This window comes from Mastigoproctus giganteus, chromosome 10, assembly GCF_048544385.1.
Source record: "Mastigoproctus giganteus isolate SK-2022 chromosome 10, ASM4854438v1, whole genome shotgun sequence".
NCBI lineage: Eukaryota > Metazoa > Arthropoda > Arachnida > Uropygi > Thelyphonidae > Mastigoproctus > Mastigoproctus giganteus.
In genome coordinates, this window is record NC_143584.1 from 196,605,758 (window position 1) to 196,629,757 (window position 24,000).

General features: G+C 37.1%; 1 protein-coding gene across 1 annotated transcript in view; it reads right to left on the minus strand.

The window, feature by feature from the left end:
• Positions 1-7,905: 7,905 nt before the first annotated feature.
• The window catches only part of LOC150079730 (uncharacterized), a 29,713-nt gene continuing 13,618 nt past the window's right edge, over positions 7,906-24,000 (minus strand). Inside the window, exon 2 of the mRNA XM_090383730.1 lies at positions 7,906-9,966. Within this exon, the coding sequence (XP_090239856.1) occupies positions 7,968-9,260 (1,293 nt within the window). The 5' untranslated portion in view covers positions 9,261-9,966 and the 3' untranslated portion in view covers positions 7,906-7,967. The remainder of the gene's footprint in view (positions 9,967-24,000) is intronic.

Here is a 24,000-nt window from a genome sequence, read left to right on the forward strand (position 1 = left end):
TCTGCTATATAGAATGCTACATCTGCTATATATTAGTAATACTACTACTAATAATACGATTATACTAATACTATACTAACAATACTACTGGTAATACTACTACTACTAATAATAATAATAATAAATATTTCAAACAAGCATTAATTAAACATCTATTTCAACATTCTTTTACTTTGTCATCTATGTGCTACTTCATCTGGGGCTTTGAGCGGATCAATAGCCAGATTAAAAGAATGTCTCATACCTACCCGTTTCTGTTATCCCTTTATCAGTTTTGCCTTTATAGTGATATTTTTATTTTTTATACTTAATTAATTTTAGATAAACTTTTTTAGAAAAAATATTGCTAAAAATTTTAGATAAAATTTTTAGCAATATTTGCTAAAAATTTTAGATAAAATTTTTACCAATATTTTTAATCTTTAGAAATATTTTTAATTTTAGAATTGGAATCAGCAAACTGTTATAGGTGATACAAAGCCCAACGGGTAAGTATCTGCTTAAGTGATAGGTTTTTACTTACCGTCAGTTGTCCTGTGGTGGTCTGTCGGAAAAAGGGGTTAGTCACGCTCTCTGTTTGTTTTTATTGTCCGATCAGTTTTTAGTGCGCAGTCGCGCCTATTGTTTGTTATGGCGTGATGTTGCTATTACTGTGGGACATTATTTTTTCCAGTCATGAGAGGGTTGATTTTTACGTTTTCCGGGGGTGGGGGGGCTGAGATCGGGGGGAATTCTTCCGAGTTGAAATGATGTGTTTTAGGTATGTACAAGCCTGTTACATTGGAAAATTGCGTGGTGATTATTACTATTTACATGAATTTGTTATTGTTATATACATGAATATAACAATATTTGTTATTGAAAGTTCTTGGACCCATGCTGCTTTACAGCAGTTTTCTCTTTGTTTATCCCCCCCGTATAAGGGAAGTTAATGACTTGGACCTTGCCTTTATTTCTTAATCCTCAAGAACTTATCTATTCGCCGAATAATATTATTTTATTTATCTTACGGGCTATTTCTACTTTATTCAACCTGCGACAAGAATCTATTAGTTAATAAAACTAATCTCCAAAGTATTTATAAAAATTTTATTTTGTAAGTTTTTGTATTTTACAAAATACCATACCTCTGGCAGCAAGGAAACCATTACGTGGATTGGCATAAAATTAAATATTTGAAGGTTTAAACTGCTTAATAAATATGAACCGATTATTTCTTTTGATCGTGTAGCTTGTCTTTAGAGTTAATTTAGGGGTCTAAAAAAAAAAGATGGATATGGGAGGATTATTCTCTATTCCTTAAGTCGGACTAGAACTTTTCGAAAAATTCTATCTCCTGTTATTTTTTTCCCCTCCTTTTCCTCCCCACATATACACCCAATTCATTTCTCTGGTAAAATATGGAAATTAGCTTGTTTTCAGCTAAATAAAATTGTTTAATTATTAATAAATTTTTATATTTTTATAAGTCATGGCCAATAATCCATAATGTAGTTTAGGAGGAGGTGAAGATGCCATTTGCAGTAGAAATTAATAAAAAGAGATTTTTTTATCTACACTATTGGGTTCAGGTGGCAAATTATAGCAGGTTTCAGTACAATGAGGCCAGTGCACCTGTCTCACTCTATTGAAACCTCTTTATTTTCACCCACCTCAATCCAGTAATGTTTACATACAATTTTGTATTTATTAATGTTTACTGCAAATGGCACACATCACTGTCATCTTAATATCCTTGTAGGCAGCATTTTAGGCAATGTCTGGCCGTTACATATTTAATATTACTTTTTTGACCTTAACTCCATAAATTCACATCTGTCATTTTGACTGATCTCAACTGTTGTTTTAGGTTTTGATGTAATGAATGACTTGAACTGCTTTTAACTTCGGTTCTAAATTTTATTTAATTATTTTCCTTTATTTATTTATTGTTTTATGTCTCGCATCCTATTAACACTACATCAATTCCCTGCTAACCAGAGTCACTAATTTTTTTTTTTTTTTTTTTATACACATCACAGAAATACAAAGAATCTAGAATGAATGAAAAATTTGGAAGACAATTCTAGGTTTAGGAATTTCGCATTTTTTTTTTTTTTTTTTCCATTTAGATCATTATTTTAGTTAACATTTCAATAACAAAAAAAAAAAAAAAACACTATATAATTGAAATTCTTTTTATTTATGAATTTTCTCATTTTATATATTTTTTAATATATGTAAATACAGAGATCCAATAGAATCCAGACAGGTCTATCAGTTGTGTCCCAACGATACAGAAGATTATGACCAGATGCATAACCAACCCAAAATCACAACACTTGGAGAGCCAGAACATAATAGCCAAACGTAGTATTTAGCGTTACCTAAAACACAAAGACTACCAGAGAACATATACAAAGAATTCCAGAAAGTGGCAATCCGGAATAAATGTAGGATAGTCAAAGTTCCTGGATCTACAGTAACATGACATATAACAGCCAACCTGTGCACTTTTTAGTAATACCTGTAGCGGTGTGGTCACACCTAAGGGTGCTCACAATACCGGGATACCGGTTATTTTTTTCCGGTATTGATACAAAAATTACCGGTTTCTCGGTACTATTTTTTTTTAAAAAGAATTGTTTTTAATTTAATCACATAAAGGTTATAAAATCACCTTTATGGGATTATGACATCATTATCTCTACTTGAAAATGTTCGATAAATCATCGATAGGACACCGTGCAACATTCCAACCTGTCCATAATTCACGATCAATTGCATGTCTCACCGAATCGTAACTCCGAAGTCCCGTTTCTCCACTACTGACTTTAGTTCAACTCCAACAAGGGTATAAATAATTTTTTGATGATTGATTTTGAAGATGATTTGAGAATTTCTACTGGTGACAATTTTCGATGGTTGAAAGACTTTTTTTTTTGTAGTATGAACTTTGAGATGTTTTATGAAATATCCTTTGCATAGGAAACTCTTGCTACAAGTTAAGAAGCTCAATGGCTTTCACCCAAAATGAACTTTGAGATGAATTTTAAGCCTCCCATTCATTGAGAATTTCTGAGCACCGGTTGAACAGCTCATTGGTTTCCCCTTAATGTGTTCTATGAGTTGTGTTTCAAGATATCGTCTCTGTGCGTAGTTCTTCCAACAAATTTAACTGAAATATCTCTCCTAATTGTGAAGTTGCAGGTGTTTCTGAAGTTTTTCTTTCTTTAAACTTTTTACCCCAAACTTTACAGAAATTTATTTGTTATTATTATGAATTCCCTGATATCCCGAGGGGAAATCTTTACTGCGTAGTGACAGATGTATAATGCTACTATTTAGAAAGACTGGGTATCTGTGTTGACTACTGATATTTGGTAAAACTCCATCAGTAGTGTTAATTCATTTCAACACCTTGTACGAGACGAGATGAACCAACAAAAAAATAAAAAAAACAAATTCTGACAATTGAACATTTCGCTTTACGAATACATATGAAAATTTCATCTTTGGAAAAACGTATCGTATTACATTTTTTACCATTTGGACTCTGAATCTAAGAGAATGAATTGAAATTAATGCCCAGTTCAGAAAACATCGTGAACTTCTCCTTGTTATTACAGTCGAGATGTATGTTTTCTAGACATATTTCTTCAACTTACCTCATGATTCAAGTTGAATACCTTCTGAATGATAAATAAGTGTTCCTTTTAAAAGAAAAGAAAAGTTCATGTGTCCTTTATTTGAAGTGTATAAGTCACTATTGGAGTACAGGTATTCTGTCGCATTTCTTCTTGCTACAGCTGGAAGGCGAAAGGTGAATGACTTTTCGCCTTCCACTCATCTGTATTCCTCTGAGATGGTTGGCTTTGAAACATCAATGAGTTACTTTGATTTCACAATTGTGGCTCTTGTTAAACGTACCCCAATAATCACAGCTTTCTGAAAAATCGAAAAGTTGAACTGTGTTTCCCAAGACAGGATCGATTAAGAAGCCATAGGTAAGCGGATAGCAGGTATCTGACAGCAAGAAACTTCATGTTACCACGTATCAATTTATATTTGAATACCTCGCATTTCATTATCTGTTTACGTCAATTACAACAAGGTTTTTAAATTTCTAGCCACTGAGTGGAACAAAAAGTCACCACAGACCGTATGGAAAAAGAATTAACTGACAAGGAAGTGATCGACGATGACACACAGCCCAAAAGAAGAACCTTAAAATAATATCACTTTTAAATTTAAAAAAAAAAAAAACAAAAAGAAACAACTAAACCAAACTAAATAATAATAAACGTTCTCTGTATATTAATTTTTCATCACCAAATCTAGAAAATTGTACAACTAATAATTTTGTCAATTTTACAAACAATATCGTATTTTGTAGCTGTTACAGGTGTTTCCGCATGGCGGATACAAAGACGTGTGCTGTTGTAGTTTCTTTAACCACTTGGGTAATAAATATTTTGTTTTAAAAAAAAAAAATGCTGTATTTTAATACAAAAAATCTATTTAATTTAGTGTGATAGTCCTTCCTAGCCGGATATTTTGAGAGAGTTATAAAACCACTACTTTGGACCTCATAAGAAAATCTATTTAATTTAGTGATTGTGAAGATTATGACAAAACCCTCTACATTCAAATGGAATGGGCAAGTAAGCGTCAATGTCTTATTATGGGTGATTTCAACTTGCCACTAATTGATTGGAGTAAATGGGAAGGAAACTCGACATGGGGAACAAAATTTTTAAATCAACTAGATGACTGTTATTTGTATCAACATGTCAGGGAAAATACTAGAGAAAAGAGTATCCTAGACCTCATCATCACACATGAATCAGATGACATAACAGGGCTGACAGTAGAGGAACCAGTAGCAGGAAGTGATCACGGAGTTCTACGGTGGATGATGACGAGAGAGGTAGCAGAAGTAAAAGGCAAAGGAATGGGTTTTAATTTCAGAAAAGGAAATTACGATGCCTTAAGGTACTACATGGCCTCTATTAACTGGGTAGATATCGCGCAGAGAATGAATACAATTGAACTGTGGTACGCTTTTAAAACATTAATCACAGATGCCTTGAATGCGTATATACCATTAAAAAAATACTCCACGAGGAGGGTTCCAAGTTGGATGACTAGTGAAGTTGCCGCATTACTTGAGCAGAAAAAGGTGGCATGGAAAGGTTACAGAACAACAAAAAGTACTGAAGCCTATAACAGCTACAAGGTGATGTGTAATAAAGCCACAGAAAAGGTTCGACAGGCAAAGGCAGTTTATGAGTAATCACTAGCAAACAGAGCAAAGAGGGGGGATAAAGAATTCTTCACATATATAAATGCCAAGAAGAGCAGGACAAACCAGATCGGACCTTTATGTAAGGGAAAGGGGATAGTAATAAATACACCAGCTGCCGTTGCAGATGAACTCAACAGTTATTTTGCATCGATATTTACAAATGAAAAGCCTTTTGTGGCAAAGGGAAATTGTGGGAGCGAAGTTAAAAAATATGTAATTAATGATATTGAAATTTCGCAAGATTATTTAATGAAAAAACTTTCGAGCCTACAGACCAGTAAGGCTCCTGGAGTTGATGGAATATACCCTATAATCTTAAGAGAGGCGGCAAGCGAGTGCATTGAACCATTGAGGCTAATTATGCGAGCATCATTAGACTCTGGGGAGATTCCCTTGGATTGGAAAAGTGCAAATGTATCTCTCATACATAAGGGTTGCTCTAAAAGTGAAGATGGAAATTATCGACCTGTCAGTCTGACTTCAGTAGTAGGGAAAATCATGGAGGCAATGATCAAGGGCGGAATTAAGGATCATTTGGATCGAACTGAAATTCTCAACGATACTCAGCACGTTTTGTAAAGGGAAAATCATGTTTAACAAATCTGGTTCGCTATTTCGAAAGGGTCACTCACCAGCTGGATTTACGGAATAATTTCGACATTGTTTATTTAGATTTCAGCAAAGCTTTTGACCCAGTCCCACATGAGCGGTTGCTTTATAAGCTGGAACAGTTTGGAATCACTGGGAAAATCCTTAGATAGGTAGAAGGATGGCTTCACGGCAGGAGGCAGAGGGTTGTGATAAATGGCTATTCCTCAGATTGGGTTGATGTAAGAAGTGGGGTTCCCCAAGGATCAGTATTAGTACCGCTGTTGTTTTTAATTTTCATAAACGACATCGATGAAGGGACAGAGGGCATGATGTCTAAATTTGTAGATGATGTTAAAATTGGCAGAGTAGTTAATTATCACTGTCATCAAGCTGAGCTTCTTCAGAGAGACCTAGATAGACTTCAGGAATGGTCAGAAAAATGGCAGCTATGCTTTAATCCAACAAAGTGTAAGGTATTACACCTGGGAAACAGTAATCCCAAAATAACTTATTCACTAGGTGGAGTTCAACTAAATCCAGTACTGGAGGAAAGGGACTTAGGTGTTATGATACGGTCAGACATGAAATTCACTGAGCATTTTAAACAGGTTGCAAGGAAGGCCCATGGTGTCCTTTCGATGATCAATCGAAATTTTGCAAGAAGAGATAGGGACGTGATAATCCCATTATATAAGGCTTATGTTGGACCACACTTGGAATACTGTGTTCAGGTATGGAGACCGCACCTAAAGAAAGACATCGAGCTTCTTGAAAGGGTGCAAAGACGGGTAACTCGCCTGGTGAGATCGGCAAAGGGGCGTCCTTATGAAGAAAGACTAGGAATATGTGGGTTGCAGAGTTTGGAAACTAGACACCTTAGAGGATATTTGATTGAGGTGTTTAAGGCTCTGAGAGGCATCAGTAAAATGAATGAGGACGAAATTTTCAAGATTATAAATGATGCTAGAACTAGGGGACATAAATTAAAGTTACGGGGGGAAATGTTTAGATTGGACTTCAGGAAGTTTTATTTTAGCCAGCGAGTTATAAATTACTGAAATAATTTGCCTTCATGGGTGGCAGAGGCCGACAGTTTGGGGAAATTCAAAGGTCATCTGGTTAGTACTTTCGGGTAAGGGAAACGCATAGGATGATAGTTAATATCCTTTTTTTTTAATTAATTATTATGATTTATTTTTTTTTTGTTTTTATCATTGTTTTGTTCGGATTTTTTTTTTTTTTTTTTTTTTTTTTTTGGCTGGTGCAGTATAAGCCATAGGCTTTCTCGCGCCATGCGGCCATTACTAATACTAATACTAATACTAAAATCAGGAACAGATTTATTGAGCTAAAAGGCATGATACGATAAGCAAAGGGCGCTTATAACCTTGCAAATTAGAATTCCTCCTAATTGTGAACATCTTTCGGATGATCAGAGAGGTAGAAACAAGACACTTGCAAAATGCAAGCTTTTTGTAATTCAGAGAGAGTGTATAAATTTGGAGATGGAGTAGATAAATTATAATACCGAAGAATGAAAAATGGCAGAGGAAGGAATCGATTTTACATTATGATTCAGGTAGACAATTAAGTTGTCAATGCGGTAGGTGGCAACTATGACCGGAGGTATTCTGTCCACAATATAAGGGAAATTTTGTTGCAGAGATAGTGAGAGATAGTGAGTTCCACTATATGATTATATAGGAGTATATATTGTTCGTGGGGACAGAGCCACGGTGAGGTTATGGAAATTCAAAGGCCACCATGACTTTCTTTTAAATTTGATTAAAAGAAACAATTTTAATTTAATTAATTATCCAAATGAATAAAGTATTACAACAAAAATGTAACAGAAGGTTGTTTTAAAGAGAAAATCAACAGAAATACAGTGCGATTTAATTTCATCATTCTACAGGTTATATTTTTTGAAAGTATTAAAAACAATTCTTACATACTGATTATAATAAGGCATATTTCTGATTTTATTCAATGGTTTTCATTTTTCCAAATGAACTCACTATCATGCCGCTGTTAGCTATACACCAATTTTAACCGTACATTATGAAGTGCTTGAAAATTTAGTATTCCTTTATTCTAGGACCGAATCTTGTTTTCTTCTATGAGAATATTTTCTTTCTGCGCTCATCTTAACAATTCTCTGAGAACGTCTTCTCAGAGTTTGAACAGCTGAACGGTTTTGCTCCAGATTGAGATGGTTTCTAAAGTTTCCACTCTCTGAGGAATTCTCCACAGAAGTTTCGCATTTGAAAGATTTTTCTCCAGCATTAATACTGACATGCCGTCTGAGGCTCGCAGAGTGTGAGAACTTTTTCTCACAGATTGGACAACTGAACGGTTTATCTCCACTATGAATTCTGACATGGCTTCTGAGACTCGCCGAATGTGAGAATTTCTTCTGACATGTTGGACAGCTGAAAGGTTTTTCTCCAGTATGAAATCTGAGATGAACTTTGAGGCTGCTTTTAACTGAGAACTTCTTCTGACATGTTGGACAGCTAAAAGGTTTTTCTCCAGTATGGATTCTGAGATGAACTTTGAGGCTGCTTTTAACTGAGAACCTCTTCTGACATGTTGGACAGCTAAAAGGTTTTTCTCCAGTATGGATTCTGAGATGATTTTTCAGGCCGGTTTTACATAGGAACTTCTTGTCACATGATGGACAGCTGAAATGTTTTTCTTCAGTATGAATTCTGACATGGAGTTTGAGGTTCCCTGACTCTGAGAACTTTTTCTCACAGATTGGACAACTGAACGGTTTTTCTCCACTATGAATTCTGAGATGGCTTCTGAGCTTCGATGACCTTGAGAACTTCTTCTCACAGATTGGACAACTGAATGGTTTTTCTCCACTATGAATTCTGACATGGATTCTGAGACTCGCTGACTGTGAGAACTTCTTCTGACATGTTGGACAGCTAAAAGGTTTTTCTCCAGTATGGATTCTGAGATGATTTTTCAGGTGGTGATTACGTGAGAACTTATTTTCACAGATTGGGCAACTGAAAGGTTTTTCTCCACTATGAATTCTGAGATGATATTGCAGGACGGTTTTACATGAGAACTTCTTCTCGCAGCTTGGGCAACTGAAAGGTTTTTCTCCAGTATGAATTCTGACATGGCGTCTGAGTTTAGCTAAACCTGAGAACTTCTTTTGACATGTTGGACAGCTGAAAGGTTTTTCTCCACTATGAATCCTGAGATGATATTGCAGGCTGTTTTTATTTGAGAACTTCTTCTGACATGTTGGACAGCTGAAAGGTTTTTCTCTATTATGAATTCTGATATTTTTTCTGAGTTTTCCTGTAATTTGAGAACTTCTTTTCACATGTTGGGTAGATGAATGGTTTCTCCTTAATTTCATCCTCAGGTGATATTTTTGCACTTTTTTTTTTTTTTTTTTTGTGAAAACTTCTCAATTGGTTTAACAGCGAAGCGGTTATTCTTCACTCTGAACTCAGAGTTATGCTATAGTATATTGTTTTCTCGCGTTTAATGTTTAACAGAATTTGGACACTTGCAACGTTTTTGTGAAACGTAACCTTTGCGATAACTTTTAAGACTTCCTTTTACTGACAATTACTGAACACTCGTTTGTCAGCTGAAAATCTCATGAAATGTTATCTGAACTCTGAGAACTTCTCCCACTTAATTTCCCAAGAAATATCATTCCTTACGGTCTGTGTTTGATGCGTAAATGCCTATTTTCGACCACAATAATTATGAAGTAATTTAATTATAATCTGATGGTAGTATGACTTGTAAATTTTTTTTTATTTTTTGCAATGTTCCTGTTTGATACTACGCGCAATATTTCATTTATTCTTCCTGTTAAGTTCTGCAGTTGTGCACTGTGTTGTTACAATAGGCGAAGCAGGTGCTAAACATGTAGTTTCGGGTCTATCGTTTCAAATTATATGGAGCTTTTCGATTCTCAGAAATTTACTGTTTTTAAATATTTTCCAACTGAATCCTTTAAAACTGATAATTCGAATTTTTATGATAAGTAGTTCTTTCCATTACCAGTGTTCACGTTAACTCCTGTTTTCTATTTATATGCTGCCTCCTCCCTAAAATAAACGGTAAAAATTCATATGAATACCATATTCAGTAATCAAATATACACTCAATGTCCAAAAATTTTGAAACCTTTATTCAACAACTAGGTAGTCAGCTTTTTCTCGAAATACTGCCCGTAAACATTTTGCCATGTATTGCACTAAATATTTGTGGACGTGTAGCCCCAGATTTTCCCATTCTTCCATTAGGATATTTGTAAGCTGCTGTACTGTGGTTGACATTATACTATGAAGTTGACATGCTCTTTCCAACAAATTCCAGACATCCTCAATTGGACTTAGATTTGAAAAATTAAGCAGCCAGAGTAGACGTTGAAAATACTAGTCGCTCGGACTATGCAGTTATAATATTTGCACGGTCGATAGCTGTGCTATTGTATTAAAACAATTACATCACAGTAGGGGTAAAAGTGAAGCAATGCATAATGAAGTTGGTCAGATACGTCAACAGAAAACAGAAAAAAAAAAAAAGATATTTTTTGCAGGTAACCTGACCATCTAAATTTCTAAAAGGTATCACTGGTCCTAGTCCGTAGCAAGTGGATACAACGAATATTATAGTATATATCCATTCCTTGCATGGTCGACAATGAAGTCTGGATGCATCGATTCACGAGGCTCACGCCAACGTTTCACTGTACTACTGATTCAAAAAAAATGCTAATTTTCGCTGATTATACCAAATGATCTTTTTTTTACTTCTCCACAGTTGTTTTGGCGTTGGCTGCACCGCTCCATTAAAATCATTCGAATTTTTAAATATAGTACGGGCTTTTTTATGAGCAGAGGACTGAAAGATCCCACATTGCTCAAATTCCGCCGCATATTTCATTTGAAATCAGCATTTCTTTGCCTAAATTGAATCTTTCAGTTATTCAATACACTGAAACCTCTCTTCTGCTTCACAGTTCTTATTAGATATCGACTTTCCTCTGTATTCCTTCATTTTAGAGGTGCATTTTTCTTTTTAATTCCACTCTTTGTACACTTTTGACATAATTTCTTCCAAGACTGTAGTGATTTCCCTTTTCTCAAATTACTCTGCAGCTAATCGTGCTCCAAGGCAAACAACTTTCTGAAAATTGAAATCATCAGTCTTCTTCATGAATGGATCGTTTAAGAAGCACCGGGAAAAAACGTACAGTATTTAACAGATAATAAGGAACTTTTGGACATACCATGTGGCAATTTATATTCTCCTAACTTAATTTTGGTGTCTATTGAGTGCAAATGCAAAAGGTTTCTAATATTTTGGTCAGTAAGTGAAAATTTAATATTGATAACACAAGAGATCAATTTTTGTTAATTTAAAACAATTTTTGTTTAAATATTTTTCAAACTTCTCATAACTTGGACTTTAGTAATGCAACGACAATAAAAAACCGATAAACAGGAATTACACAGTTCTCTCTTACATCATCCAGAAAAGTATATTCAGACTTTTACCTGCTGTGTAGATTAATGGTGCTCTCAACACTTATTAATGCACAGAAATGTGCTTACCAGTGACTTCAGGCAGAGCTGCATTAAAATCTCTTAAATGATTTGATTAACTCACAGTATTTTTGGCCTGTCAGGGCATTATTGGTGTGGGCTACGTTTTCATATCACTAAGAAAAAGATAGGATATGATGGAAAAACGAAGAATCTATTTTTTTTTTTTTTTTTTTTAACTTAGGAGTCAGGGCTTACTGTTCGCAGGAGGACAAAATAGTTACGAATATAAAGAAAATGGCAAACACAACAAAAATTCGATTTCATAAGAGAAATTCCAAGATATTCTGCCATATAATGCAGTCTCTGTGAAAAAAAATAAATAATAATTCGTTATATTCTGAATTCAATAACAGAGAAGACATTAAATATTAAATTTAAATTTTCTCTATGGAAGAGGGTTCATCCTCCCATTAATATCACGGATTATCGATGATATACTGAGCTGATAATTGGAAAAGTTAACGTTTAAATGAAAACTTGCATTTAAACAAGATAAAACTATTCGCAGAAGAAAATTCCTCCAGACCCTTTATGTGATATTCATATTTTTGTAAAACCAGAAAAAAAAAAATTGGGCAGGATTCATCTCAGACTATGATGAGATGGAAATAGTCAAGCAATGGTGCGAACAGAAATAAGTTTTACAGGAATAAATAATCTCAGATCAGATAAGTAATAAAAACCAATGATTTTTTTTTTTTTTTTGGAAAATAAAATACCACTTATTGAAGTAAACAAATCTATTCATATATATACAAACAACCAATAGATTAACAAAGCTAATTTTATAAAATCGGCATTGAAAACATCATGACCGCCTTGATAATAATAATAATATCTTCCTCTTGCCACCGGTATCCACCACACGGATTCTCTAAGACCGCTGAAATTTGTACGTGGTACGTTGCACCATGTTTCCAGAATGGCGTCCTGCACGTCTACCAGAGTTCATGGCGGAGGATTGAAATTCTGAATGTTCCACTAAACGTTATCCTGGGGATGTTCATTGGGATTCTTATCCGGCGTTGACCGTAGACCCTGGAAGTCGATTTCGTGGTCTAAGACAAAGCTTGAAAAATGCCGGCAACGTGCATAATTCTGGTCTTACGTGTGTAGCACATTGATAACATCACCGTCCATCCCATACCGTTTGGAAAAGGCCCCAGTTCGTATGTCGTCGATGACGCGAAGAACTTTAGTGGGCTTTTTTCATTCCGTGTCTGAGTTAGTCAGGCTGAGGCACAGATAGCGAGATTTCCCACCCCCAGAAAAAATGTGTTTTTTTTTCTTCCGGAAAATCGACCAGTGAACACACGCAATTTACAAACAAAATAAATATGGGTATATGTAATCATTTACATGGGACCCTAATATCATTGGTTGGTGGAACGCATCTGTGCCATGTGGGTAGAGAAATGGCCCAGATAAGCTGTGTACCTGATAAGTCACAACAGACGTTAGATTTCATCATTCAAAGTGAAGTCTAAGCGTATGAGTATTCAAAGCGATTTCGAGGAAAACATTCCCTTAACATTTCGCAAAATATTGCAGCAAGTTACTTGTTTGATATTGCTTGTGTCTGTTTCACCAGAATACACTTAAAGGACAGAATTCCTGGGATACCTGGTTCCTGATCACCACGACGCTGTCGCGCCTCTCACTACTAGACGAACGCACCGCTTGTACAGGTATATCGATGCACTTCATTCACGAAAACGGAAATTCGGTGTAATTATTCATAAACGTAGTGAGGTAACCGTCTTCGAAAGAGGGATGATAGCGGGTGATTGGCGCATGGTTCACTCTGTCACAGAGTTGGTACAGAAATTGCACTATCCCCGTCCTACAGTATTAAAAGTGTATCGGAAGGACACCATTTCCCGAATAACACCTCATTTTGGACAGCGCTGTGGGCGGAGAAAGGTGGTGTTAGATGATCGTGGCCGTCGTCATCTGTCTCGCATTGTTTCAGCCAACCGAAGAGTCACAGTAGCACAAATCACCGCCGATTTCAATGAGGGTCCTGCCAGAAACGTCTCCACCAAGACATTCAGGTGATCATTAGCCACAATAGGTTATATGAGCCGCTGACCCACAAGAGTACGAGGACCCTACGCCTCAACTGAGTGGAAGAACATCGACACTTGACCTTAGATGATTGGAGATGGGTCTCCTGGAACGGGTTGTCCTGTTTCAAGTTATTTCAAGTGGACAGTACGAGGCGTATCTTGCGGAAACCGCACGAAGCTATGCACCCGTCATGTGAACAATGAACTTTTCAGGAAGGTAGACGGTTGGTAATGATGTGGAGTGTGTTCAACTGCAACGCATTACGACCTCTGATACGTCTAGACTCATCTCTAAACCGAAGATGTCAAAATTTTAAATATTCTCTTATAAAATCATAATTACTCATGTATTCTAAAATTCTGTATTCAACCTTTCAGTGTGAATGTCCCGTGGACTTTCTGTCATCTTGCTATGTGTCCACTTCACACCTTAAAATGTAACTAACAGCCTTATAGCCAATGGCTGTCCCACGGGTGTCTCTTCAACAGAAAAATAAATTAATAATAATAATAAAAAAATAATGGTGGGCACTGTTGGTACAAAAACACTTATCATTTGTGATATCTGTATCATTGGATTTTATAAACTTGCTATAATTTTTATTTGTGTCTCCATTTTTCTAATAATTCTTAAAATCGGAGTACTTAAATCTTATCTATGATGTGGGAAATTTATAAACTCTTGGCTTTATTAACTGAACAAAATTCTAAATAATTTGGTTTGCTCCAAAAAGAGAATGTAATTTTGTTGTGAGTTGTCAAAGTGATACTATCGAAAAGGTTTCGTTTTTTTTTTTGGAATAATTGATAACTGTTCATTTAAATTTTATCTGAGAAACAATTTAAAAGTGTTCATTCACAGAATTTATATACGTTAAGCTTTTAAATCTACAGTACAGAAAAATATAGAAAATATTTTTGTATAGAAAAAATAACTACCCAAAAAAGAATAGGAAAATGAACACACGACCATTTTCATAATTATCGTTTTATGTGAGTAAATGGGCCTATATTACTGGAATCCGTTGCTGAAATATAAATACGAATGTCCATTAAAATTTTAATAAACATTTAATTACAAATGATTTGCAGCTTTCGAGGCTATACGGTCCTCTTCGTCAGGAAATTCTAACAAAATGGAGACGTTAGTGACAAAATTTTAACGGATACAGTTGTACCTTCCATTGTTGGATGTTCTGGTAAAACGCGTGGGCACCCACCTGGAAACCTCAGTATACCACAAGCCAGGGTGATGCGGTCAGTTCACCAACTACATACCTGGCCACATCCCAAGTCATCTGAACAGTTCCGTCCACACCCTGTTCTCCAGGGCTTGGAGCCATTCCACCACAGATGAAGCTAGAAGCAACCTGATTTCCAGAGTGAGGACAGACTTGGTCAATTGTGAATATCCATCCCACATATTGCAAAAGTGCTTTTTGGAAGCTAGCAATCCACCCGAGACCGCCATCAATTCATGACAATGTACCTACCGCCTACATTCCCTACTATCCGAGCAGGTCGGGCCAGATTTCAAAAATCCTTCGATAATACAACATAAAATGCTTGCTACCTGGTAGAAACTTGCGTTCTCTGGTTTCCAAAGGGAAAACTCAAGTCGCCCCTCTCTTGCGCAGCGGTGTAGTATACCGCATAACCTGCAAAGATTGTGACAGCTGCTACATAGGGCAGACCTCGAGACGGCTTCAAGCCAACCTTGCAGTACACGACAGATCGATTTGCCTTGCTAAGTCGACCAGAAGTGTTCCGGAATCACGGAACACTTCTGGTCGACCCACCACGACCTTAACCCCAAGTGCGATTACGAAATGATTGACCAGTCCGAGCAGTCAGACATTTTCGCCACTGCTTCAGGCTAGAATCGCTTAATATATCATGTAATTCAAGAACTGTTGGACAGACAACTTGAGTAGTCGAGACCCGCTAATTAACTGGTCTCGACTATGTTGTGTATCCAAATGTCTAATAAAGTTTTGAGACACTACGCTCTGCAGATACTTTTTTACACTATGTAATTCAAGAACTATGAACCGCTTGAAGGGAATGAGACTGCACGCTATCTTAGAAGCAACCGTTTTGAGACTAAATAATGAACACCAACCTAGTGGTTAAAGGGTCAACCTCGTGCTCACGCACGCATCATTGCGCGAACAACTACGTCCTTTAAAATTTTGTTTCTAACGTCACATTTTGTTAGTATTTGTTGACGAAGAGGCCAGTTTAACCTCGAAAACTGCAAACCATTTTTTATTAAACGTGTATTAAAATTTTTAGTGGATATAGGTATTTATATTGGTTTTCAAAGGGATTTCGAGGAAACATTCCCCTAATATTTCGCAAAATATTAGGGGAATGTATGATATTACTTGTATGATATTGCTTCTGCCTGTTTTAGCATAATACACTGAAAGGACAGAATTCATGGGATACCTGGTTCCTGATCACCACGCCGCTGTCGACCCTCTCACTACTATACGAACGCACTACTTGTACAGGTATATCGGTTCACTTCATTCACGAAAAAATAAAAGAATTCATCGCAATAATGTTAAAAAGTGAAGCAATGCAGGATGAATTTCGTTAGATACCACAAAAAAGAAAAAAAAAAAAAAAAGAAAAGATATTTATTGCAGATAACCTGACAATCTAAACTTCTAAAGGTATGACTTGTCTCAGTTCGAAGCAACAGAATAAAACGAATATTATAGTCTATCTCCATTCTTTGAGTGGTGGATAATTAAGTCTGGATATACGAGGCTCACGCCATCGTTTCACACTCGTTCAAAAAAATTTTAAATTTTCCCTCGTTATACCACACGATCGTTTTTTTTTTTCTACTATACGACAGTTCAGTCTTGGCGTTGGTGGCACTGCTCAATTAAAATATTTCTTTCAATTTTTAAATATAGCGTGGGCTTTTGTGTCAGCACAAAACTCAAAAATCCCACATTTCTCAAATTCCTGTGCATAGTTCATTGGAAATCGGCATTTCTTTTCCCAAATTTAATTTTTCACTAATTCCTTATTTTGAAGCACAGTTGGTATTAAACTTCTGTGGCCGCATCCTTAAAGTATCGACTTTCCACTACATTCCTTTATTTTAGAGCTGCATTTTTATTTTTTCTTCCAATCTTTGCATACTTTTGACATAACTTATTCAAACACGTTAGTGATTTACTTTTTCGCAAATTCGACTCCTGCCCATCACAACAAGAACAACTTTCTGTAAATTGAAAGAACCTGTCTTGCTCATGACTGGATTAAGTAAGAAACTCAGTAAGGCATCCTTATAAAGCCGTTCCAAGAGAGGAGCAGATCGACCACTTACAGCGGATCCAGGCGAGATAAACAACCTTAGCTACAAAAGGATGACTTGCTACCAGGTTCACACGAAGGAGAGATTCTTTGGTTTATGCAGAATGTACGCAGCCTAAAAAACAAGCTTCATTGTCTCCAGACACTCCTATTGCTTAATGAGTTTGATGTCATCTGCCTTACGGAAACATGGTTAGCGGCAGATAGACAGCTTGATCTTACCCATTTCAACACCCCTTACAAACACATTGGGAATCACAGAATTAACGGGCGAGGCGGAGGTGTTGAAATCCTGTTCAACGATCGCTTCCAGCCAATAAGGACACGAGTGAGCCAGTCTAACAACTTTGAGGCAGTCTCCCTGACGCTGAGGAGTCCACTTCTTCAAATCCAATGCTGTCTGGTTTACCTTCCTCCGGACCACAATGATGACTCTAGAGCGGAGCTGCTCACGTGGTTAGCAACCAACTTAATGCCTAAAATTCCAACTGTTGTAGCAGGTGATTTTAACTTGCCACTGCCCAGGCATGGGAATGCTCTTGAGGGCCTTGAGGCCACTCTTCGGGCCTTTAACCTTACACGGTTAGTGACGCAACCAACTAGAGCGTGTCAAGCGCTGGACCTAATCTTCCACAACTTACAAGATATTAAACTCATACCTAGCAACTTTCGATTCCAATCTGATCACTCGCCAATTGCATGTCAACTATCCTTACAGAGCAATTCTCTTGTGTTACCTGACGAGTACTCTGCTGAATTGCCTAGGATAGCCTTCTCTACCAAATATCTGAAGCCAGAGATCATTCTCCAATGCTTGATTGGGTTTGACTGGGGGCGTCTCTATTCTGAGTCGTTGGAGGATGCCATTATGCTCTTGTCGGAACAACTGAAGTTAATTGCACTACATGGTGCAGCCAGAATCACCAGGAGTGGTAACAGGTCGAATCGGGGTTTCAATAAGGAAACTAAGATGGCTTTCATCAAGAAGCAGAAGGCCTACCGGAAATGGCAGAAAACTCAACTTCCCTCAGACCATTCCATTTTTAAGAAAGAAAGAGCTTGCTTCTTGAAAAAGAAAAGGCTGGTCCTTAACCAAGCTGTTCTCAATAGGTTGAAGAGTGGTAGAAGGATCCTTTCGCATCATCATCATCATCTAGCCATTGACAAAAAGCTGGTCCAGGAATGGGCACAGTTCAGCTTACAGCAGGCAGATTTTCCTGACTCTGATTCCTTTCTCTCGCACGACTGGTTACCTAGGGCACACTTGTCTGAAATAGAAATAACTAGAGAGACCCTAATAGATGTCATCAATAAACTACCCAACAAAGCCACTGTAAGGAATTTTTATTACGGCTGACACAGAGCGTACAAATAAAGAAGAAATATATGAGCTTTCGGCTATATGGTAGCCTTCTTCAGAATTAAAAATACATGAATGGCAGTTGGAAAGAAGATGTGCACTGCCAGGTGCGTGAGACGCGAGGTTTAATTGTTTGTTGACGTCTGTGGCTGTGACGCATGATGACGTGGCCAGCGTTTGTCCAATGATAGAACTACTGACTCTGTGATCGGGTTGATTTGGCAACCACTGTTCCTGTTCAAGGATTTATCCGAAGATTTTATATTCAACGATTCCAACCAGGTACGCTTTAGGTAATGGTGGGATCTGTCTACCACCACGACATCGCGGTGTGAGTCGATGAATTTTTTTATTTGTACGCTCTGTGTCAGCCGTAATAAAAATTCCTCAATGAATCCAGAGCGCGTAGGCCTGTTTCGTTAAAGCCACTGTAGGTCCGGATGGTTTCCCACTCTTTATTATCAAAATTTGCAGCCCATATATAGTCGACCTTCTCCTTCACCTTTTCAGACAAATTCTGCAATCTGGAATAGTTCCTTCAATTTGGAAAACTTACCATGTTAAGCCCATTCCAAAGATCAAGAAACCCAAATCTCCTAAAGACCTGAGACCAATATCCATCAGTTGTTCTTTACTCAAAATTTTCGAAAAAGTAATTCAGCCAACAATTGCCCAGCATTGCTTTGCACACAGACCCGAGTACCTCCATACCGTTCTACAAAGGAGATCGACAACTACCAATCTTCTTGATACCCTCTTCAGAATTCAGCACACCCTTAACAACAAATCACAGATTGATATCATTTTCCTCGACATAAAATCGGCTTATGATAGAATACACCTCCCAGCTCTTTTTACCATTCTGAAACATTACTTCGGCCTGGCGGATACCTTACTTCAAATTTTGAAGTCTATTTTACTCCCTAGACATCTGTCTGTGACCCACAATGACTTTCAAGTAACTATTGACGTCTCAAGAGGCATCCCACAAGGAAGCGTACTGTCAGCTATCCTGTTTGCAGCAGTTTTGGAGCCTTTCCTTGCTCAGAATCCGAACTTTGTTTCTTATGCCGACGATCTGAAGTTCTACGTGAGCTCAGATCATAATCATCAGATTCATGATATCAACCAACAAGCTTCTAGGCAGATACTGAGCTTGGAAAGTTATCTTGCCACAATAGGGCTGCATCTGAGCCCTTCTAAATCAGCACAACTGACGATAACCAAGAAGAAAGCCAAAAATGATATCCAAATCTTTGTGAGTGGGGAACCGGTGCAAAAGGTGACCTCTCATACTGATCTTGGCCTCACTTGGGACGTTGGACTCACATTTCAGCCTCACTTTGCCAGGATGAGGCAGAAGACGTACGCTGCTCTTTGGGCAGTGCGTCAAGAGCTCGTTGGTGTGCATCAGCCAGCGCTGCTTGTTCGGCACATCCTGAGGTGTATTACGCCGATTCCTCTCTATGCTTCAGAAATTTGGTCATCTGCCCCTGCCTCATACCTTCAGAAGTATCTTAGTTTAGAGTACTGGTTGCTTAGATGGATGAACAGGGTGGTAGGCCACCCCCTAACTATCTCCAGATCTATCCTACAAGCAAATCTAGGCACCACTCCCTGGAGACATATCATCATGACAAAAAATGTCCTCACGCTTGCACGGCTTATAACGAGGCGAATTGATGCTCCATCAGTGTCCACATTAATCTCTGGCCCAAGGAGGGCAAGAGGGAAGCACCCCGACTCCTGTCTCCCTCTACGTCTTTCGCTGTCAAGCATTGATTCCCTGAGGAACATGTTTCCAGCCAATTGTCTTCGGATCTTCAATAAATTGAGGATCCACCCTGATAGGTTCTGTGAAGACAAGCCCTACAGGAAGGAAATCCTCAAGAACTGTTACCAGATTATGAACTTATAATACTCACCTGCTCCTGGACAGACCTTTTTTTTAACTTGCCTATTTGTATGCAATCATATATTTTGTATATTACTGTATATTTTGTACATTATTGTATATTTAATCCTGTAAAAGTCTCGGGTCGAGCACGCATGTACTCTTGTTTATTGTACATTGTGTTCCTCGCACCTTAGTCTGTATTCACACCCTTCTGGCACAGAGCCGTCCCGGGGTGACCCAAGGTTTCTTGGGAAATAAACTGATTTTAATAATAATAATAATAATAACTCGAGGAAAGTTTACAGTATTTACAAGATAATAAGGAACTTTTGGTCATATCATATGGCAATTTATAATTTCCTAACTTAATTCGACATCTATTGAGAGCAAATGCAAAAGGTTTCTAATATTTTGGCCACAGAGTGAAAATTCTTTGCGTTACTTTTAAAATGGATAACACAATATATTATTTTTTATATATATTTAAAAGTATTTTCGTTTAAATTTGTTTCAACGTTCTCATAACGTGGTCTGTATTCATGCAACCACAATAATAAACTGATAAACAAAAAATACACAGTTCTCTCTTACCTTATCCAGAACTTTTAATCTAGACCTGCTGTGTTGATTCATGGTGCTGTCAACAATTATTAATGTGCAGAGGTGATCTTACCAATGACTTCAGGCAGGTTACATTAAAATATCTTATATGTATTCATTAACAAAGTATTTTGTGGCCTGTCAGGGCATTATTGGTGTGGGCTACGTTTTGATATCACGATAGCATAAGATGGAAAAACGAAGAATCTATTTTTTTGTTGTCATCTTAGGAGTCAGGGCTTACTGTTCACAGAAGAAGTACGAAATAATTAAAATATAATTTTAAGAGAACACGATTTCGATTTCATAAGAAAAATTCGAAGATATTCTGTCATATAATGCAGTCTCTGAAATAAAAATAATAATAACAATTCTTGATATTCTGGATTCACTAACAGACCAGACATTAAATAATAAACTGAAAATTTCTTCTCTGGAAAATGAAAGAGGGTTTATCACGGAATATCGATGGCCGAAGATTCAAATTCTGAATTTCCGAATAAACGTAATCCTGGGAATGTTCAATGGGATTCATATCTAGCAGCAACCGTATCATCTGGAAATCACTTTCATGCTCGGAAAAAAAAATCAAAACTCGAACAGTATTGGCAACAGGGCGCGGCAGAATATTCTGCTGGAACGCATTTGTGACATTTGGATAGAGAGGTGTACCTTATAAATCACAACGGACGTTAGATTTTAGCATTCAAAGTGAACTCTGAGAATATGGGTATTCGCGTGGATTACCAGGAAAACATTCCCTCAACATTTTGCAAAATATTTCCGCTATTTACTTGTTTGATATTGCTTGTCTATGTTTCACCAGAATACCCTAAAAGGACAGAATTTATGTAATATCTGCTTCTGGCTAACACCACGCTGTCACCCCTCTCACTAGTGGACGAACACGCTGCTTGGCAAGTATATCGGTACACTTCATTCACGTAGACAGTAATTCGATGCCAATATGGATAAATCTAGTGAGTTAACCGACTTCGAAAGAGGGTTGATAGCAGCTGACTGGCGTTTTGATCGATATGTCGCGGAGGTCGTACAGAAATTGCACTATCCCTGTTCGAAATCAACGCCAACTTCAATGTGGTCGGTGCCAGAAACGTCTCCACCAAGACATTCAGATAATCATTAGTTGCAATAGGTTATAGAAGCTGCTGTCCCACCAGAATCCCATTGTTAACATCAACGACACAGGACTCTACACCATAACTGGGTAAAAGAACATCGGCACTCACTGCACCTTGAATGCGGGTCTTCTGGTCCGACGTGTCCTGTTCCCAGTTATTTCGAGCGGACAGGAGGATGCGTATTTGGAGGAAACCGCACGAAGCTCTGCACCCGTCATATGAATAATGAACTGCTCAGGCAGGTGGACGGTCGGTAATGATGTGGGATGTGTTCAACTGCCACACGTTGGGACCTCTGATACGTCTAGACGCATCTCTAAATGGTCCAGAATTGCTGGGTGTTTTTTTTTTTTTTTTTTATCATCCTTGTGTGATCCTTCTTGAATTTTATCAGAGTTAATCTGTTATAAATTGTATATAGGCCTAAAATAGAGTAAAGAGTACGATTTTTGTAGACCCTTACAATTTAGTAAACAGTGTATCATTTTCGGTGACTCTTCACCATTAACTAAATCTTGAATTTAATAAAAACAGAAATAAACGTTTCTATTACAAAACTCCGAAATTTTTACAACTATGCAAAACGAACAATGATACGTGACTGAGAGCTGTCGTTGAACTGAATAAAGTGTTGTGTAGAAGAAACTAATATTTTCATCAAAGTGGCCTTACTTTTCAAAAAAATATACATATAAATTCCCCCACCAGGTATATCCGACCCCGCTGCGCGCATTTTGAACGAACAGAGGGGTGAAGTGGAAGTGGGTTTCTTTTTTTTTTTGGCTGATGCTGCATAAGCTTGCTTTCTTGCATCAAATGCCTCTACTAATGCTAATTTCTCGACAAAAATCAATATGTATCTGGAAGAAAAAACACTACCTCAGCAATATCGTTGCATATCTTTAAATAGCAGTAGTGTACTTTAAATTGCATGCGTTCGTTTAACTGTTTTTATTAAAATCAAAAAAATCGTCTCCAACACTTGATATTCTGGGAGTTAGAAATCCAAATCTATGTAAATTTAAACACCATATTCGATATACCAGAAGTGTTTTAAGGCTGTCTTGCACAAAACCGGAAGCTCTGTAATGGACGTTACTTGAGGATAACATGCAGATGGCCCGTGTTTAAAACATCAGTTTACGAGTGATGGAGAAACACACACGACATAAACAATCTGGGATTCGAAAAACAGCTGGTGGTTCTTAAGATTCATTAGCGAAGAAAGTAGCAATTAACTGACTGGGTGTCCAATATTTGTTTCTTTAATAGTTTTTATTAAAATCAAGAATCTCGCCTCCAACAAGTTAAATGAATTAAATGAATTAGAAAAACCAGTTATCAAATAGAAAACAAAAACTTCCAAGTTTCCATCAATATCACCTAATTGTTCAACTTAGATATTCTCTCTGGATTGCTGCTCTAATTTTGGTTGTATTCACTGGACATTTCAAATCATCAGAGTTTGTCCTGCAGTGTTCAGTACAAAGAAGTTTAATATGCAGCTATTGTAACACAAGTACATAGTATATCGCTATTCCAACAAGTAGGATAACAATTTTATGGCATGTTTGATTTTATAGAGTTCTTGACAGCATTTATATTTATCCTATTTCTTCTTTTTACTGAAAACAATTACCCAGCCGCCATTTATAATTATTATTATTTTTTTTTTTTTTTTCATTCCGCCCTAACGCTGGTGGTAGACTTACCACAGAGCCATCCTGGACTTTCAAATAAATAGTTGCTTACTTCATCGATGTATGCCTGAATGTCCCTACAGCCCTTCCACATAGTTTCCATCCTTAGTAGTATTTATAAAGAGGAACACAATACAAGCAATCAAAACTACACTTCTAAATCACACTTACTAACACATGGGTTTGGAGGTATCCTCTCCTTGAGAACTTCTGACGGATTGGACAGCTGAAAGGTTTTTCTCCAGTATGAACCCTGCAATGGGTTTTGAGGTCTTCTGTTTTTGAGAACTTGTCACAGGTAGAAAAGCTGAAAGGTTATTCTCCACTACGAATAATGAGATGTGTTTTAAGTTGTCCTCTCAGTGAGAACGTCTTCTGGCAAGTTCCACAACTGAAAGTTTTTTCATTAATATCTTTGAGTTGG